This window comes from Poecilia mexicana, unplaced genomic scaffold (genome assembly GCF_051168715.1).
Source record: "Poecilia mexicana isolate PSO_F unplaced genomic scaffold, ASM5116871v1 scaffold_12, whole genome shotgun sequence".
Lineage (NCBI taxonomy): Eukaryota > Metazoa > Chordata > Actinopteri > Cyprinodontiformes > Poeciliidae > Poecilia > Poecilia mexicana.
This window is the reverse complement of record NW_028263381.1, coordinates 20,879,474-20,899,413: the sequence shown is the minus strand read 5'-3', so window position 1 is coordinate 20,899,413 and position 19,940 is coordinate 20,879,474. Positions and strand designations below refer to the sequence as shown.

At 36.7% G+C, this 19,940-nt stretch overlaps 1 protein-coding gene across 1 annotated transcript; it reads left to right on the top strand.

Annotated features, from left to right (window-relative positions):
• Nucleotides 1-1,199: 1,199 nt before the first annotated feature.
• Nucleotides 1,200-12,419, top strand: bnip3lb (BCL2 interacting protein 3 like b). The gene is made up of 6 exons (XM_015010020.2): nucleotides 1,200-1,467; nucleotides 5,006-5,231; nucleotides 7,621-7,699; nucleotides 7,809-7,912; nucleotides 8,777-8,926; nucleotides 9,688-12,419. The coding sequence occupies exons 1-6, from the start codon at nucleotides 1,410-1,412 to the stop codon at nucleotides 9,734-9,736; spliced, it is 666 nt and encodes a 221-aa protein (XP_014865506.1). The 5' UTR covers nucleotides 1,200-1,409; the 3' UTR covers nucleotides 9,737-12,419.
• Nucleotides 12,420-19,940: the final 7,521 nt, after the last annotated feature.

Sequence of the window (19,940 nt, the reverse complement as noted above, 5' to 3'; positions counted from 1 at the left end):
AAAACACAGAAGATAAGATGATTAAGCATACAGAGCTGTATCCAACCATATTAATGGAAAGTTTTGTGGAAGGAAAACGTGGTAGATGAACATGAACTATTCTTAGGTGTGAATTAGCATGTAGTACTGGTCTTTAAAAAAAAATCCAGGTTACTTACTGAGATGTAAACGCCGTCCTCATGTTGCCGTTGAAGTTGACGTTCCTGTTGACACTTTTTCCTTCCACTAAACTTTCTACTTGGCTCCAGCACCTTTAAAATTTACCTTCTGTGGCTTATAAAGCCTAAATATTCCAGATTTTTCTGTTTCATAAGGTCAAATTTTTACATTTTAGCTTCCTATGCATCAAATTCAACTCTTCAGAACTCTGTTTGGTTTTTACTATTTTTATTTTTAACATGGTTGCTCAAAGGCATCATGGAAAAGTTCTTGGATTTGAACCGTCAGTGGATTAAAATCTGCTCTGATGGGGTCCAGTTACAGAAATTTGTGAATAAGCACTCATCGGGTTAGAGTCGTGACTGTGTACGTGGGGGCATGCATGTCCCCACCGTCTGAGGCAAACTTAGATGCCATGTTCATACTTTTTAAGCTAATAGGTAGATCTTTGTATGGTAAGACATTGTAGCATATAATGAACTCTGGATATATTTGTTTTTAATCTAAGTAATGGGATTACTTTTTGTGAAAATAGAACATGCTTTAGAGTAAAAGGTGAATCTGAAATATGGCAAGTCAGGTTGTAATATAAGGGAATTTTAAAAATGTACATATTGCTATCTAAAACAAATCTTCATAATTGCTAATATTTCAGCTATTTCAAAAAAATATTTCTTTTCAAATAAATTTCTTTAAAATAAGGATCATAGTTACCTATAAATGGATTTGCAGCTGTTTAGAAATAATATTTCACAATTTTTGTGGTGAGCTGACCTCCCTAGGGTATAATAGGTGATTAGATGTTTACTAGACTGCATTATAATATTTTAGCTTATTTTTATTTAACCCTAAGCTCGCTATGTATTCTGAAAACTACACTCTCGTCTTGCTGTTTCCTTTAACTACGTATAGCTATAATATGATAAATCGACTTGCCATTCATTTTCGTTTTTTCTAACTCGTTACGTAATCTGGCTCTGTATCCACCCCTGTTGTGTCAAACAGAGGGTGTTACGTCATCCCGCGGCCCCGCCTCCGAGGATCTGTGATTGGCTGGTGTCTGCAGCTGCCTGTAGGCCAGCTAAGCCTACGAAAACAAACGGCGCTTGCAGTTAGCGTCTCAGTTTTTTGGTTCTGTTGCCCAGGGCTGACGACGCCTCGGCTCGGTTTTATTAAAGCTCGTCTGAATGTGTATAGACAGGAGCAGTTGTAGCTCTTAATGCAACCCTCCCTCCTCACTAGGAACCATAATGTCCGACTCGGCTAACGTCACTTCTACAGACAACAACGGAGACTCGGGGCTTAACGGTAAGCTAACTGCTACCAACCCGATGCCCTAAAGCACCCTTAAAATAGCCTATGTTTCCCCTCTGCTATCGTCTCTAAATGCTCTGGTTTATAGATAAAAGTCGTTCATAGATCGGCGTGTGTCAACAGCAGTGGTTTAATTTTCACATTTATCTTTTTTTTTTTTTTTTTTTTTTCGCAAGCGAAGCCTCAGCGAAAGGGGCAGGGGCTAGAACGTAATGTTCCGTGTTTACTGACAGTCTGCGGACCAATGGTGTTTCAGCTTGTTAGAGTGACAGTGACGTGAACCAATCAGTGCTTTCCTGGAGGCGGGCTGAACTCTTGTCAACAAGCCTAGATGGAAGATGTCCAACGTGGTGAAATTGACGCAAATATTTGATAGTTAACCCTTAATAGCAGCGGTTTATAAGGTAAATAACTGATTCATATGTATATAAGATAAACTATGACATAAACTATGAGGTGTTCATTAAATATTACACTGCTGCACTGACTCAGGCCCCGCTCACCGGGGTTGGAAAATGTTTTACAGCACTATTTAGGGGGGAGCTGTGACTTGGTCTGCTATTTATGGTCATGACAACAAGGGGACAAAAGTTATAGATATGAGAAAGGTGGGGGAGTAGAATGGTTCACGCTAGTTAAAGGTGGATGACGTAAAACATATTTTAATCTTAATGTTTTATGATTTTATTCTCATTCTCTAAATAAAACCCAGTACAATCAATCCCTTCTAAAGCTAACTAATTAGTAAACACAGCCCATCTGTGTGCAGTGTAACCCTGAACAGACCCTCTCCACTGTAAAGCATGGTGGTGGCAGGGTCATGCTGTAGGGGTGCTTTCACTCGGAGAAAATGTTGTCAGTAACATTCAGCAATAAACTAAACATGAAGTAGAGCAATTAAACAAATAAAGTAATCAAATTTATCTATAGGAACAGGATAAAAAATATTCAAATAATTTTTTGCTAAATTAAATTAAAGGCAAAACTTATTATTTTGGGATTAATTAAAGAAAACTGAAACATAATTTATGTATTCTCATCAGTAAAAGCAGTATATAAATCAGTCTTCATTTTGAAACCAAATTCTGTTTTTAACCAAGTTTTAGAATATAAATTAAAGGCAGATTTTGGTGCACCAAAGTGTAAACCTGTCGCAAGTTGTACTATTAACTTGAAAATAGAAAAAAAGCAAAAATGTTGGAGAAAATTATCACTTTCTGTTTCATTTAACATTTTTGTAAATAGATTTCAATTTAAAAGTCATAGTTTTATCCAAATTTATTTAATTTATTCCTGAATTGTAGTCTAGAAGGCCGCACAAAATTAACCCAAGGGCCGCAAACGGCCCTCGGACCCCGCTTTGAGCACCCTTTGTTTAAATCAAAAGTTCAGACTTTTATCCATTTTTGAAAAACTTGAAAACTGGTTTTCACCTTCTAATGTGATTGAGCTCTTTGCCTAAGTTTTGAAGTAAAAATCATTAATTATTTCTGACACACAAAACCTCAAACACACTGCAAAAACACAAAATATTACCGAGTATTTCTGGTGTAATTTCTAGGCAAAATATCTTAGTACATTTGAAATAAGACAAAGATAACTTATCAGTAAGGAGTTTGTTTTAAGTAAATAATTCCTTAATATTGATGAAAACGTTCTGGTTCCACTGGCAGATTATTTGATCGATAACAAGACGTTTTTTCCATGTTATAAGTGAAATAAGCTGCCAATAGAAGTTGTACGTCTTAATCAATATAAATGAATTATTACTGAAAAGTTACTCCTAAGTTAGTTTTTGTTTTATTTCAAGATGTTTTCAGTAGAATTCAGACAAAGATACTTTGTGTTTTTGCAGTGCGCTATCTTCTAACTCTTGGATTAATTAGATTATTTGGTTAATCTTGTGTCCATGTTCAGATTGTTCTTCATATTCCCGTTCATGTTGCTCTGTTTTGGTAGAAAACATGTCATTTTGCTCCTGTCTGCCCCTCTGGTCCAGCTCAGAGGTCACATCACGATCCAGCAGCTGATATTGTCCGTCTGGCCAGAATGTTCTGAGCGATGGGCGCCATGGCAACGCGGTTTTAGCCCGCCGGGCCAGCACAATGGCCCGCGGTCCGCTGCTTAATCCGCAGGTTGAGCCCGGCGGCTGACCAGAGGAGCAGCTTCTCCGTCTCTGGCGCGTTTTCCTGTTTACGTGTTTCTGCTCTTCCTCATTGTTTTGTTACTCTGAAGTGTTTGTAACAAGCCGCCCCCCCCTCCCCTCCTTCTCCTCCTCCTGCTCTTCGTCCTGCTACTCTTCCTCCTCCTCTATATTTGTACCGCTGCCTTCTGAGCTGCAGGTCCATGCCACAGCTCACGTACGAGCCGGTGGGAGCGTTTTATTCCCCAGCCAACGTCTGCTTACACAGGCGAGCGTTTACTGCCAGCTCATCACGCGGCAATAAATAGAACCAACCGTCTGGCTGCTTTATTTCTCATCCACACGCTGGCCTCACAAATAAGTGAAAACTTTCCTAAACTGACTTAATGAAGCCAACTTTATTGTCACAAAATCTAAGAACATAAACACAGGCTTTGTAAGTTTATAATTAGTGCCACAAATAAATTATTTTTTTTACTAATTTAGGCATAAAAGTGGTTTGTTGAGTCAAATATCGTGACTCAAATCTTATCAGAAACACCACAGCCTTTGAGTTTAAACTCAGAAATAATTTATAGAAGTTGTTGAGACTTAGACCTGTCATAATAAATAAATTAATTACATGATGAAATAAAGCAAACTCAATAATTTCCTTTTTATGATTAATCGTTTTTCTCTTTTTGTACCAAAAATTAGATGATAAAAGATTTCAGTTTGGTATTTTGGTCTCAACTGTCCGTTTTATTCATTTTATTTGTTGTTTTGTTTATTTATTTTGACTATTTAAAATGTTTTCCAGTTCCAGTGCTAAATGTTTATTAAAATATAAAGTTTATTGATATTTGAGATTGTGTTCTTGCGTTATGACTTGAAATGATCTTGAAAAAACATTACTATCATTTTATTGCAATAACCTCTGGGACAGTTTATCTTCCAGTCCTTTTTTTTTTCTTTGGATGATAAAAATCTTTAGTTGAAGCTCTTTGAAGGATCTATTTGTTTACAGAGTCTTCATAAATCATTTTATTTGTTGTTTTGTTTATTTTGGATATTTCCAGTTCCATTGTTAAATGTTAATTAAAATTTAAAGTTTATTGATATTTGAGAATGTGTTCTTGTACTAAATCACTTAAAAATTGTCTCAAAACAACAATATTATCATTTATCGCGATAACTTCTGAAACAATTTGTCGTCTAGCAAAATTAGTGATTATTAAAGGCCTACGTAACTTTAAATGAAAACAAATTAGTTTTTTGAGTGATTTTCATAATTATAATCATGTTTATTGCGCTATATTTCTTCTTCTCTGGTAATTTCTGGTTATTTATCCTGGTTTAACCTCCAGTAAACATGAAGGAGTAAGCTACCGGTCTGGTTTCTCCCTGCAGGGTCCTGGGTGGAGTTGGAGATGAACAGAACCCACCAGGCCCAGTCGTCCTCGCCGGCCGGGCCGGCGCCGGGCCTGCTGCCCCTTCCTCAGGTGGAGGAAGAGGAGGCCATGGTGGGGGGCCTGGAGCACGTCCCGTCGTCCTCCTCCATCCACAACGGAGACATGGAGAAGATCCTGCTGGACGCGCAGCACGAGTCGAGCCGCAGCAACTCGTCCTGCGACAGGTAGGCCCAGGAAGAAGCACATCCTGGAGAAACCTGGAGATTCAACCAGGTGTTCTCAAGGTTTGGAAAGTGCTTCATATTCACACTGCACAGGTTTGTAATAAAACCGATGATACGTCACTTTTTATGGCGTTTTTTTGGACTCTTTTCAAGAGAAAACGTTATTTACATTTGAAATCTGATGTTTTTAATAATAAAAAGAGATTTTTTTCTCAATGTCTGAAGTTAAATTAGATGGAATATTTCTTGTTTTAGGTTAGTAAAAAAATCCCAAAATTATTTCTATTTATTAAATTCCATAAAACGTGTGTCAAACTCGAGGCCCAGGGGCCAAATGTGGCCCGCCATAACTTTTTATGTGGCCCTTTAGATTCTAAACTTTCTGTTTTATTAATCAAAATGAGTCTGTTTTTGCCTGAATACATGTTAAATTGATTGAGAACAAATTCTCATTTTTAACAACATTCAGAAAATATTAAAACAGAATAAAACAGGAAAAAATAAACAAAAAAGCAAATTAAATTATTGACTAAATAGTCAATCATTTTAAAATTAGGAACATTTATCATGAATGACTTTTTGAAATAAATGTTGGCTTATATTTTGCACATTAAATAAAATTATTAAAATTGTTAAATTAGTGTTTTGTCGAGGTTTCTGGAGACATCTAAAAATGAAACTATGAACTATGTTGACATTTTGTTTTTAATGAAAACTAAAATGTTCTGATGGATTTTCCCTCATTGAGAACAAAACATTTTCCGTCAGTTAAATAAAAACAATGAAGTCATGAAGTCAGGAAAACGTCAGCAGTTTTATTTATGTCAGATAAAACCAGACTCATGTTGACAACGACACGTCATTGTTTTATTAAATGAGTTAAAAACATGCGACCCTTCATCATGTGCCTCTGGTGTGATAAAGGGGATCTTATCAGCTGCTGGACTTTCAGCCACCAGTGAGTCGACATCTTACCACGTTTTCAAGCCAAGAACGCTGAGTCAGCAACCCGGATCCAGACACACAGCAGCCCCAGCAGCTTTCTGAGTAATAATATCATCATGAAGCGTTTTTTAGTTCGCTTAATCCTCTGGCTCTTCCACTTCAGCTTCTCTTATTGAAAGGTCAAGGTGTGGAGGGAGCCTGAGTTGACAAAAACTAATTATTTTACTTTTTATTCCGTTTATGTCGCCAGTGTTGCTATGTGGAGTCGGCGGTTTCATTATTAAAAGAGCTGCTGAAGCTAGCTTGGATCACCATGGTAACAAATACAGATCTATATGAGTGAACTTAGATCACCATGGTAACAAATATGGATCTATATGAGTGAACTTAGATCATCATGGTAGCAAAACTGGACGTATTTAAGCCCACCAAGATCACCATAGCAACCTAACAATCTATTTGAGCCCACCTAGATTACCAAAGATGAGTTTTATTGAGTCCACTTGGATTGCCATGGCAACAAAGCTGGATTTGTTTGAAGCCATGTAAGTCACCGTAGTAACAAAACTATATCTGTTTATCCCTCTGAGATAATGAAGCTAAACATGCTTCCCCACGCAGGAAAATGTGACCGACATTTTTGTCAAAATGTTTGATGAAAATCAAACATTTTGAATTTTGTTGGACAAATTTAACAGATTCAAAATTTTAAAAGCTCTTGATTGAAGTGACCTGGTTTTAGATTGATTTTTAGTTGCCAGATTCAGTAAGTTGCCAGATAAGTAACAATTTACTAGAAAACAGCTTTCAATTTTTTTAAAACTTATTTTTCAAATCTAATAAGAGTTTTAAATAATGTTAAATAAAACAAAAACTATTCTGGATAATGATACACTGCAAAAACAAAACATTACCAATTAATTTAGGTTTAGTTTCTACTGTAAATGTCTTAGTTCACTTTAAGTAATTAAAAATAACTTACAATTAACTTTTCAGAAAGGAGCTTGTTTAATGTAAATAATTTCCTAATTTTGATTAAATAATACTTGTTCCACTGGCAGATTATTTAATTTGTAACAAAATATTTTTATCATTTTATAAGTGTAATAATCTGCCAGTGGAACTACTACTTTTTAATAAATTTTAAGAATTTAGCTTCTGTATCTTGATGAAAAGTTGCTTGTAGTTTGTTTTTTCTTATTTCAAGTTTACCAAGATATTTGCACTAGAAAGTTTACTTAAATTAAATTTGTGTTTTTGCAGTGTAACATTATCCAGAATAGTTTTCTGAGTTTTCTGAGTCTGAGTTAAATGTTTCTGAATTAGGAGCGATGTGTGACAGTAGGATGAGCAGGTTCGTTTTCACACTGTAAAAACTAATCAGTGAAGCTGCTGTATTTTCTTCATTAAACTGTATAAGTCAGATTTTCTTTGGTTTCTGCAGCCCGCCGCGGCCCCACTCCCCCCAGGACGAGGGACAGATCATCTTCGACGTGGAAACGACCGGCAGAAGAGACAGCCAGGTCAGGCGCTTCTGCTCGTCCCGTTTCTACGGAAACGCCGGCCTTGCTGCCATCTTGTTCCCGTGATCTGACGGTGTTTCTGATAACGCGCCTTTCTTTCTCCCCTCAGTCTGAGGAGGACGCCCTGGACAAGGAGAGGGACATGGACATCCTGATGAAGGACGCAGACTGGGTCGCCGACTGGTCCAGTCGACCGGAAAACATTCCCCCCAAGTAAGGCCTCCCCACGTTTCCATAGCAACAGGCATCCAGGTCCATGTTTGTGCACAGGAAATAGTCAGTCATTACACAGAGGATAATGACAACAATGATGTACAAAATATTTTATGTTTGTCTTAACAGTCACTTAGCTTTTTTATTTTACGTTTTTTAAGTTTAAAATGGTTTTAAACTTAAAAACACAGAGCAAAGTTTTCTTCTATGATCTTTGCTGTATATAGCGCCAGATTTTCTGTTTTTTAGTAACGACTCGCTATATGTTTGAGTCACGACTATAAATATAAGCAAAAACCACAAAAATAGACTATAAAGAGAAAAATTATTGGTTTTGTATTGAATATTTTCAGTTTAAGAAGAAAATCTCATCCTAAAAAAAGTACAGAAAGCCACATTTGTGTCATTCTTCAACTGCACAAGAGGGGCCACAAAAAACGATCCAAGGGCCACAAACGGCCCCTGAGCCACAGTTTGGACACCCCTGTCTTAGAGCATGTTAGCATGTGAACAGATTCACCTTAATGGATCGTTTTGTTTTAAAACAGTGTCTGGAAAACAATTTTACTGTAACATTAATTCATTTATCAGATATTTATATTAATAATTAGCTACAATTACAGCTAAAAACTGAAACAAACATCAAGAAGCATCAAATGTTTTCCTTCCAACTACTGATTTAAAGAAACAGTCACCTTTTTTTCCCTCACTGTCTGAAGTGAAATCAGTCCAAAAGTCTCTGGTTTTAATGAATTTAGAATCACAAAGTTATTTCTGTTTACCAGGTGAATGAAGCGATAAGAGTTGAGGTGTGTGTTTACGGTGTGTGTTTACGGTGTGTGTTTACGGTTGTTTCTGTTGCAGGGAGTTTCATTTCCGGCACCCTCGTCGCTCTGTGATGCTCAGCATGAGGAAGACCGGCGCCATGAAGAAGGGCGGGATCTTCTCTGCCGAGTTCCTCAAAGTCTTCATCCCCTCGTTGCTGCTATCGCACATCCTGGCTCTGGGCCTGGGGTACGAATGAACTGACTAACACCTTATCCTATCAGTTATTGTGACGACTAATCGATTAATCATTTCAGCCACATTTGTAGTCGAAAACAACTCAGTTAACACCTTTAACTTCATTTTTTTATATAAATTTAGCAGATTTGTCACTATATAAAGGGTTAACTTTGGTTTCCCTATATAGGAGTTAATTATCACTATTCCATGTTTTTCCTTTAAAGCCTCAAAATTAATTTTTATTTTATTTTATGATGAAGTCGGGCTTTTAGCAGGGCAGCAGGATTAAATAGTGCAAACTTTATAGAAGGAATCCATTATATATTTATTATTTCATTTATTTTCATGTGTTTTACACAAACCCTGTTGCTGTTTTATTATTTTTTTTTGCTGATCCTGTGATTAAACCTGAACAGGTGCAGTTTCCCAGTTCGACCAGCAGGGGGAGCGCTGCAGCAGTGCTGCAGCTGTCAGAATGAAGCAAAACGCGTCAAAACAATTTTAAAGGATTTTATTTGCTTTACTTACGTTCATGAGGAACTGATTTTTCTCAGTCATTGGCTCCTTTAATGAAAATGAGTTAAGAAACTAAATTAAAATGAAAATCGTCCTCCTGCCACTTCCTGTTTTCTGCCAGTCGTGGCTCAGGTGGCAGTAAAAGGAGATTTCTTTCTAAATGTGGGTGTTGGCTGCAGCAGTGGGCGCTGGTTCTGTTTGGTTCTGTTTGGTTCTGTTTGGCCCGGTTTGACGTTCCTCTGCTCCTCCCTCAGTGTTTACATCGGGAAGAGGCTGACCACGCCGCCGGCCAGCTCCTTCTGAACCCAAACTGAAGAAAAGTGCCTGAAGAAGAGAAGTTGCCACGAGTCGATTCTGGAGGATTTGTGCTGTTGTGAGAAGATTGCCCGTCTCTCATCCCTCTTCCTCTCCTGCCTGCCTCCTCTTCCTCCTGCTTCTTTTTAACCCCTTCCCTCCCTCCTCCTGTTTTCCTCTAACTGTCTGCAGCTTTCTGAGGTCGTTTTTTCCCCTCTAGAAGTTTCTAAGCGGATTGTTGCAGCATTGAAAACAGAGACTGACCAGAGATTGTGCCACCTGCGTGAAGTAGCCCAGCTCTCGATCACGACCAAATTCAGACCGAAACGCAAACGTCTGGAAATGTGATCGCGCCTTTTTTTTCCCTTTTCCTGAAAGTGGCCATTTTTGTTTCTTCTTCTTCTGCTAATTGTGTCTACTTTATTTATTTTGCAAACAGTGGTTGTCTACAGAGACAGCGGCCAACGCAAACCTTTATTCTGACCAGTATTGAGTGAAAAAGCCACTCTGACACTAACTGGGAACCAGTTTGGGTTGCACACACTGTAAAAAAACTAAATATTACCAAGTAGTTTTGGTGTAGTTTACAGTGGAAATATTGTGGTACGCTTAAAATGAGACAAAGCAAACTTACAAATAACTTTTTATCAAGATATTGGAGCTTGTTTTAAGTCAATCATTCCTTAATATTGGTGAAAAATAGAGTATTTTTTCTGCCAAGAAACTCAGAAATTTTTAGATTAATCTCAGAAATTTTCTTGAGAAAATTTCCAAAAGTGGAAAATTTGCTGGGGAAAAAAAATCTCAGGAATTTTGAGATGAATCTCTGAAATTTTCTAGAAAAAACTTGGCAATTTCAGAGTTTCAAAAATTTTACATCTTTGACTTTTAAATCTCCGAAATTTCAGAACATTTCTGAGATTCATCTCAAAATTCCTGAGATTTTTTTCTACCAAGTTTTTGACTTTTCAAGCTCAAAAATTTTCTTGTTTTTTGTTCTACAAAATTTCTGTGATTAATCTAAAAATTTCAGAGTTTTTTTGGTGAAAATTTGCTCCCTTCAGTCGTAGCAATAAACAGCCAGTAATTTTTCATCAATATTAAGGAACCATAGACATAAAACAATCTCCTAATTGTTGCTGAAAAGTTCCTTTTAGGTTTGCTTTGTCTTATTTCAAGCGCACTAATATATTTGTACTAAAAACTAGACAAAAACTCCCGGTAAAATGTTGTTTTTGCAGTGCAGAACTCTTCAGGTTCTGTTTTACTCGTTTTAATCGACTTTTTCCTGAATGTTTTTCAAGAAGAAAATATTTCACAAAGAAATTTAACGTTTCTATTAGGAGTTTATAGTTAGAGATGCTTTTCTTTAAGGAAAGCATCGCTTTGCACTCCAGCGAAAACAGTGAAGCACTCCGTAGATCTGCAGACGACAGAATGTGGCTGTGCAAACGTAGAAAAGCACTAACAGACGACACTCGCATGACGGCCTCAAAGTCCGTCATGCGTCCGTTCCCTCATCGAGAAAACGATGAAAAAGATGGATGATTATGCTTTACAGCTCATAAAACTAAATTCAGTTTTTAGAAATTAGGATATTAAATCGGAGCAGAGAAAATGCTCTGACTTGATGAATTATCATCAAAATTATCATTAAAAAATATTAGATTTTCTACATTTTATCCCTAAATTAATTACCTAAAAGAAAAAATTCTGAATGTATAAAAAAAGGGCTTTTTACTTTAATTTCTAATTAAATTATACCTTTTACTTAAATGACCATGACTTAAATATTTGTCTGATTCATAAATTAATTAATTTCACTTTTCCTTTGCCTCCTTAACGTCTTAAACCAGATGAAGCATGGAAGCTAAATAAAGTAATCAGATCACAAACTAACAAATTTCTTTCTCCTAAAATGTTATTAAAAATCTGGAATTTCAAAATAGAAATTTACTTTTGTTCTCTCCAAGTTTTTTCCTTCCATTAAACTTTCCATCAATGTTTCTTTTGAAGAAAATTTTCTATTTCTCTTTTAAAATGATCTATTGGTCTAATTCTACGTTTCTGAGGAGCTGAATTTTATGTTTCATTGGCTGTAAGTCATAATCATCATAATATTTTAATTTGTCGAGACGTACCTGTCGATCAGCAGATACTTTTATTTCAGGAGGAAATAGATGGAAATTGTGATTTTTACTCTTTTTTTGCACTTGTTGGTCAGAAACAAATCAAGAACGTTCCCCGTTCCCTCATCGAAACATTCTCAATGATTCCACGAACACAAGACAAAAACAGCTCAGCATGCCTCTGCTTTAAAAACCTCTTAACTTCCTGTTTTGTTTCCGTTTGCTGCCCCCTTGTGCTGGTGCTTGTATTTGTTCCTGCTGCATTTAAACCTTACGTTTTGTATTCTTTCCTGTTATTTGTTTTGAACCGTTTTCGTTTCCTGCTGTCGAAGAAGAGATTGTGAACGCACACACTGGGAATCAAGCTTGACGTGAAAATGTTTCAAAAGCGGGAAAATAAAACTCCTTCCTGAAGGAAAAGGAAAGTGTGGAGAGAGATTTTCCTCCGTAAGACTGCGACAGTCTGAGAGAAGTTCTTGTAATGATGCATTTGCTTTAATTTTTTCCTGCTACATTGAAAACATTGATAAACATTTTGTCAATAAACATGACCTGAGTGGAAACGGAGGCTTGGTTTTGTTTTTTTTTGTTAAAGATATTGGACAATTTCTGGTCCAATTGGTAAAATGTTATTTTTGTAATAATTTTTTAGCTTTTTCACCTGATTTTTGTTAATTATGGTGACGTCACACTGTGTGAGAGACACAAGTCACTGTAAAACAGAGTTTTGCTATTATAAAACACAATTACAACCATCATGGAGTATTTAGCGTCAGCAGTTAGCACAGCTGGCATAACAAATTTAGCAGGTGAGAATGAGAATCCATCCCAAAAAGATGACAAAACTTTAAAATCCAGCATAATCCATAACGGAAGGAGTTTAAAAGCTTTAAAGGACAAAAATAAACAACTTTGAGGTAATAAATTTATCCTTTATGTTAACTGAAGTCTTGCTTTCTCTCGATCTTCGGCAGCCTGAATGAATTCCATGCCTCAACATTTTGTAAAAAATATAATTTTGAAAGAGCTGGACTCTGTTTTTCTATTTAGTGTTCGACTAATATATAATATTGGATTTATGTTCGACCACATAACTGCACAATTGGATATTTTTAAATAAATTCACTTAATGGAAAAATTCATTTTTGAAAACTCTTGTTTATAGATAAAAAGTTTTGCCACTATTATGAAGTTGGGTGTTTTTTGGCCATATCAAAATTGGTTTATTTTGCAAAACTGAAATGAAAACAAACTTTTTCAAATGCGATTTTAAATGTGTTTCTTATTTAGCAAAAACACCGCAATTCCAAAATTATATTTTCTACATTTGTGAAATGTTGACAAAGTTTTTCGCACATTTCTAATGAAATCTGCAAGATGTTAATTCATGAGGACTATGTCTCTGCAGAGGATTTTATGCAAGCCTAATAATGGAAAGTTTAGTAGAAGGAAAACTGTTCTTGAATTTTGCATCTTAATTAGCTGTAAGCCATAATTATCAAAACTGACTAAAATGTGAAAATATGACTAATTATTAGTTCCACTATATAAACTGAATTGCTGGATTAATGTATAATGTTCTAATTTATTAATATTCATCTCTTTGTTTACATCTTTGGAGAAAACGATGGATGCTGTCAACGTACATCTGGGTGTGTAGCAGCTGGACAGCTCTGGTTTCAAATAGACATTTGAAACCATACACAGAAATCAACCTTTAATTTAGAGGGAAGCAGTGCGCTCTGGTGGCAGATAATCTGCACTGCTCTCTGTTGTCATATCCTATCAGTTTTACTGAAATTATCACAGTTAGTCTCACTTAAACCTGTCAAGATGTACATAAAAATAAAAATTATAGAGATATAAAACCATATTGTGTAAAATAAATAATTAGAATGTATTTGTGTTTACAAATAACCATTTAATTACATGTTGCAGGGTTATCCAGCGTGTTTATTCCTGACATTTAAAAATGAACGCTGCTTCCGCCACCTTCCTTATATGGAATGTCAGGACACCTGTTATCGGCCAATCAGAAGCTTAAACACCGGCGGCTCCGCCCACTGCAGCTGATGGCGTTGCTATGGGTTACAGGGTGGCGGCCAGCTCCGTCTCTATGGTGAGACTTCAGTCTGCAGCTTTCACTAACACATGAACACACGGAGAAAGAGGGAGTAGGTGGAATAAATTAGGGATTATTTACAGATTTAAGATGATATCTGACATAAACTTGTTCTTTCTCCTCCATATCAGAGGAACATTTCACAAAGTCAGCTTTGTTTGGCTGCTGTTCACGTCATAAATAGCAACAGGTTGTGCCGCAATGCTAACATTAGCTTCCAGTAGCAGTTAGCTGTGCTCTAGCTTCTAATCTCATCTAGTAGCACTGCCGTAGTAATGCTAGCTAACCTCATTTAGCCGCTATCTGTCACAAAGCAACAAGGTAAGTTTGTCCAGTAGCAGTCAGTCTGAAGAAGCTTCTGACTGAAGACTGTTGCTAGCAGCTCAGATTTCTTTTCCCCCCTCAGATTTCAGACTTTAATCTCAGATTAATTTTTTTTTCAGATTTCAGACTTTAATCTCAGATTAATTTTTTTCTCAGATTTCAGACTTTAAGTCTCAGAAATTTAAGATTAAAGTCAGAATCCTGACTTTTTTTCTCAGAATGATTTTTCTTAGAATTATGACTCTAATTATTACTTTAATCTCAAAATTCTTGGAATTCTGACTTTTTCCTCAAAATGTTGACTTTTGATGTCAGAATATTAATCCTTTCCGGTTTCTACGCCATCATTGCTACTAAATAACAGCTTCTGGTTTTTTGTGTCTTCTCCACCTGTTCTCCTCCTCATTTAATCTAGAATAAAAACTAGACAATTTGGGAAAAATGTGCACAGTCTCTGTTCATACTTCAGTCTGAACAGGCAGAACCGATCCAAAGTAATCTGTCCATGTTTACACTCCCAGTAAGTGGATCATGTCTTGTTTTGCTGATGTCACTGCGTCCTACATCTGTTGCGGATGCCAAAGTCACGCCCTGACTCTCCACGCAGATCACTCTCTCTCTTTTTTTGGGCCTGCTGCCAACTTGCCCCCAACTCTTTCATCTGTCTCTGCTCGAAAAAAACACATACATTCAGGATTTACCTCTGATATTCAGACGTCTGTTTCCCTGCGGAAACGACCACCCCCACTCAATCCCCCGGGAGATTTAATGGTCGCAGTAAAGAACCATTAGCTGCCCACCGCGTTGTTATGGAAACTGGGCCAGCACGGCCTCGCTGCTAACACGTTCTCATGGCCTCAGCCAGGAGAGCTTTTGTCTGCTCAGACATTGACATGTGTTAGAGTGCGCTGGTATTGATCGCCATGCAGCACTAATGTATTTACAACTCACGGAAACGCTCCACTTATGATGCTAAGCTCAAGATTAATCTCAGGCACCAAAATGATTCACAGTAGAGCTGCCAAAAACAGATCTTTAGAAAGCCTTGGTAATTATTTTTTTGTGTTTATTTTGTAAATAAATTTTCTTTGATTAAAATTAGTCTAAAATGTAACAGAAGAAATCACTACAAGACAACTAGCTAATACTTTAAGTTAAAGTTAACATTGCAGCACAGCTAGCCAAACGTTAGCCAAAACTGATAGTTAAAGTTAGCTTTAGAGGATATTTAGCTAATATTCAAAATTAAAGTTAGCACTGCAGCACAATTGGGTAATATCTGATGCAAACCACATCTGAAAGGCAAAGTTAGCACTATTGGACAGCTAGCTAATAACAGAAGTTAGCCACAACTGGAATTTAAAGTTAGTACTACAGGAAAACTAGCTAATTTGTTTTGTCGCACAGATAATATTTTTGTAGTTTGTTTGGCACAGATGTGTAATATCAGATGTTAGCACTGTAAGAATATTTGAAGTTATATTTGAAGTTGCATTGCAGCACAGCTAGTTAATATGGGAAGTTAACCACACCTGGAAAGTAAATTTAGCCTTATATATAAGATAGCTATTTAATATTTGAAGTTAAGGTTAGCATCATAGCAAAGCTAACTGCTGTTGGAAACTATATCCTCCAGCAAAGCTAGCAAGTAAAGGAAGGTATCGTCATGTCATCACAGATTTGCTGCTTCTTACACAATTTCTGTCCATTTTTGACAGAAATTGGACAGTTTCTACTCTACAAAGCTTCCTCACATCTAAAGTTCATCTTTATTCAGAAATAGCCTGATAGCTTCTGCTGTGCTGTTGGTGGGACAAGTGGAAGTGGCCAAACTTTTGGTAGTGAAGGTGTGGGTGTGGTGCTGGAGGGACAGCGCCCTCCATTCCCGGACTGGGTGTGACTTTCAGGAACTCTCCAAGGTCCTGATCGGTTCCAATTCAGGTTCTGATCGGTCCAATCAGCTGATTTGGGAGGATTCCGATCTGAACCGGCTACAGGTAATTCCTCATCGGCGAACAGAGAGAGAAAAACTCCTCCCTGGTCGGTTTATCTGACAAAGCCGCGCTGTGGTCTCCCCACCTTGCGATGCGGGTTTGTTTAGACGGATGAGTAAGCAGTCCGGGATTGTTGCAGAGATCGCTTCAGCAGCTCCTTTTTAATCTAATCTCCATTATTTCTGCCGCTGTGGGAGTGATCCCAGCCCCGGCGCTGTTTTCCTTTTGTCACAGTGCGACCACCTGCGCTCCGGAACCGGCTCAAGGCGGCGGCTGTCCAGCTGGAGAAAGGCAGGACTGAAGGAGAAGAAAGAGAAAAGGAGCGGCTCTGAGCGTCTGTGCAGGCAGGAATAATAATAATAAAAAACATGTCAACCGCTGGGGAAGTGCCACCTTTTTTCCACAGCGTGGGTTCCGACAGCCCCAACAGGCCCAGGCAGAAATTTTGCGGCGTGTTCTGCCCGGTGGAGGGCTCCTCCGAGGCGAAGACGCTGGACTTTGACGCGCTGTCAGCGTGCAGAGGACGGAGCGCCGCCGGCGGCAGAGTCATCGACCGGCAGAGCGACATCTCCCAGCCCAGGAAGGTGGAGATCCGGGAGAGCACCGGCAAGGAGGCGCTCCAGAACCTGGATGACAGGCGGGTAATTCCCCTCAGTTTCAGTCCCTCATGGTACCAAAGATACGACCCGCTTTTTCTGCACTCAAATGTTTCATTCAACAATCTGTTGTTTAAATCTAAACGTGCTCAAATTGGTTAAGTTGCATGAGCAGTTAACTTGGCTGGACTGCATTTCCCAGAAGGCATTGCGCTGAAACGAGGCGTTGGATGCAGAAGAGCTGAAGGGAGTGGCTCTGGCTTTTTCACCCTGATGGTTATGGAGCGAAAAAGTCTTTAAATAAAGATTCATTTACACCATTTATATATGAATTAATGAGTAGATGAGGCGCTTTTATAAACACACAGGCCTGTCACTATAAAACGATGCTCTGGGTGATAAATTGCTGCAGAAGTTATTGCAATAAACAATAATATTTTGGTTTTTATCAGAAACATTACATTCTAATGAACATTTAACACTGGATTTATTTTGGAGCTCAATTTCTTTTATTCTGAGATTAATCTAAACATTTTTGTGTTTTTTTTTTCTTAAAAATTTTTCACTTTTCAAACTCAGTTTTCATGCTTTTTGATAATTATTTTAGATTAATTTTCAGGTTTTTTCCTTGGATGTTTTATCTTTTTTTTAGCTCAGAAATTTTCTTGTTTTTTTCTAGAAAATTTCTGAGATGAATATAAAAAATACAGTTTTTTCTTGCAAATTTTTGCCTTTCTAAACTCAGAGGTTTCTAATTTTAGATCTTTTTGAAAAAATTTTTTAGGTTAATGTTAAAATTTCCAAGTTTTTTCTTGCGATTTTGTTTTTAATATTTTTACCTCAGGAATTTCCTTGTTTCTTTCATGTGGATGATTTGATTTTAAAAAAGTTATAATAACACAAAAATAAATGTAAATTGCATTTATGATAAACTTGGAGTATATGTAAGTATTTATTTTATTTATCTTCTCATAAATATTTGAACACCAAACCATTTAAGGGAAAAGCAAATCACAAATAAACTTAGAATCTAACTAGTAAATAAATGTTTGTGTGGGATATTTTTAAATAAAAATAGATTATTGATCAAATCTGGAAAACATTTGAATGTTTCATTAATTTATTAAATACATATTTAATCAAATATAAAAACAAATCATAAAAATCTGTAATTTTGCTGAATTTTGCTTTTTTTGTTGGTTTTTGTAATTTTGATTAAAATCTGAACATATTTTCTCTTGTTGATGTTTAAAGCTGCGGCTCCTTTAAGAGCTTCCTGCTGCTCAGCGCTTTGGGTCGGGTTGAATCGCTGCATCATGTTACATATTGATTGGCAGCATTAAGGAACCGAGCCTTTTCCGCCCTTAAATATAAGAAACTCACCCATTATGGCTTTACTTTGTCTTTACTGCAGGGATATTAGTGTAGAGTTTACAGCTTTTAAAAGTTATATAACATTATATGGCTGCATTTAATGGCTCTGATGCTAAAAACATCATCAGGCTTAGTGGTGGAGCATCTTTGTTCTGGTTCTGGTGGGGGAAATAGATTACATGTGTCAAACTCAAGGCTCAGGGGCCACATCCGGCCCGCCGTAGCGTTTAATGCGGCCCTCTGGGCTCCAGAGAGATGCATAAATAAAACATTTAAATGCTTAAATATTATTTTATCAATCAAATCAAAGCACAGAAATTCATGCTAAATCAACAGATCCCTGCATTTTTTCAATTTTCCTCTAAAATGGTAAAACAAAAAACAAAAAACAAAACCCATCAGGTTTAAGTGATGCAAACTCCCATCTGCAGGTGGCAGTGTTTCCTTCTTCTACTATTCTGCTGCTTCAGCTTTACCTGATGTAAAGTTACATTTACTGTCACATATATGGAAACGTGGACATTTCTGAATTTCCTTTACTTTTTCAACTTTTGGATCTCAGGAATTTCCAAGTTTTTTCTATGATTTTTTTTTATTTTTATTAATTTAAAAAATTCAGGTATTTTCTCACAATTTTAATTTTACTTTTGGAGCTCAGATGTTTCCGAGTTTTTTTCTAGAAAATCTGTGAGATTAATCTAAATAATTTCTGACTCATTTTTTCCACAAACTTTCAACATTTGGAGATTAGAAATGTCCTGTTTTTTCTAGAATTTTTCTGAGATGATCTAAAAAGTTTAGAGTTATTTTCACACACATTTTTGACTATGGAAACTCCAAAGTTTTGTAGAGATTAATATTTTTGTCTCCAATTTGTTCCACTTTTGGACCTCAGAAATTTTTTTTCTTGAAAATCCCTGAAATGAATTAATTTTTTCCCCCCTTTTGCTAAAATGAGGGGGGAAAGTCATGAAATTTTTTGAAAAATTTCAGCTTTTCAAACTCTGAAAACCAGAATTTATTTTAGATTAATCTCCAAATTTCAGAATTTTTTTACAGGAAATTTTCTGCTTTGTTCTTCTGTCTTCAGCTCCAGATCAGTGTGAAAACATGTTCATTTAATTTCAGAGGAACTGATTGAATGCAGATGAAGCTGTTTATTAATAATCTTCATATCTTTTTATTTTATTTTATTTTATTTTTTAAAAAGGAAAATGAATTTGACACCCAGAAGTAAATAATAGAAATTTTTTGGAGTGATTGAATTGAGCTGTTGCTTAGCAACAGTCATCCAGATTTATTTGATATTCACTCAAATTTTTCAAGTTTATTAGTACAGCACATTTCAGCATCAAGGCGGTTCAAAGTCAATGTTAGCTACGTTTCATCACACAGGTGTAATATGTTGGTCAGTGTTTCATTTATTATGGTTATCAAGTCTAAACATATGTGTTTTTCAGTTTTTATTTAAAGGAATTTGTAAAACAATCTCCAAACGCCTGTAAATGTTTCTGCTTTCCATTTTGCCTCACAGTTTAGCCTGTATAGATGCAGAAAAAACGTGTTTATTTTAATAAATTCCCAGTTTTTGCAGCCAGTTTGTGATAAAATCAGATCCTGAGTTAAGATGGCTGCTGGGCGTTTCTTCCTGGGAATGTGTGCAGCTCCCCCTCC

Bases quoted from the DNA above. Each gene is read 5' to 3' on its own strand.
- bnip3lb (XM_015010020.2), top strand. From the start codon at position 1,410: ATGTCCGACTCGGCTAACGTCACTTCTACAGACAACAACGGAGACTCG. The intron at 1,468-5,005 runs GTAAGCTAACTG...TTCTCCCTGCAG, and splicing joins CGGAGACTCGGGGCTTAACG to GGTCCTGGGTGGAGTTGGAG. The intron at 8,927-9,687 runs GTACGAATGAAC...CTCCTCCCTCAG, and splicing joins ATCCTGGCTCTGGGCCTGGG to TGTTTACATCGGGAAGAGGC.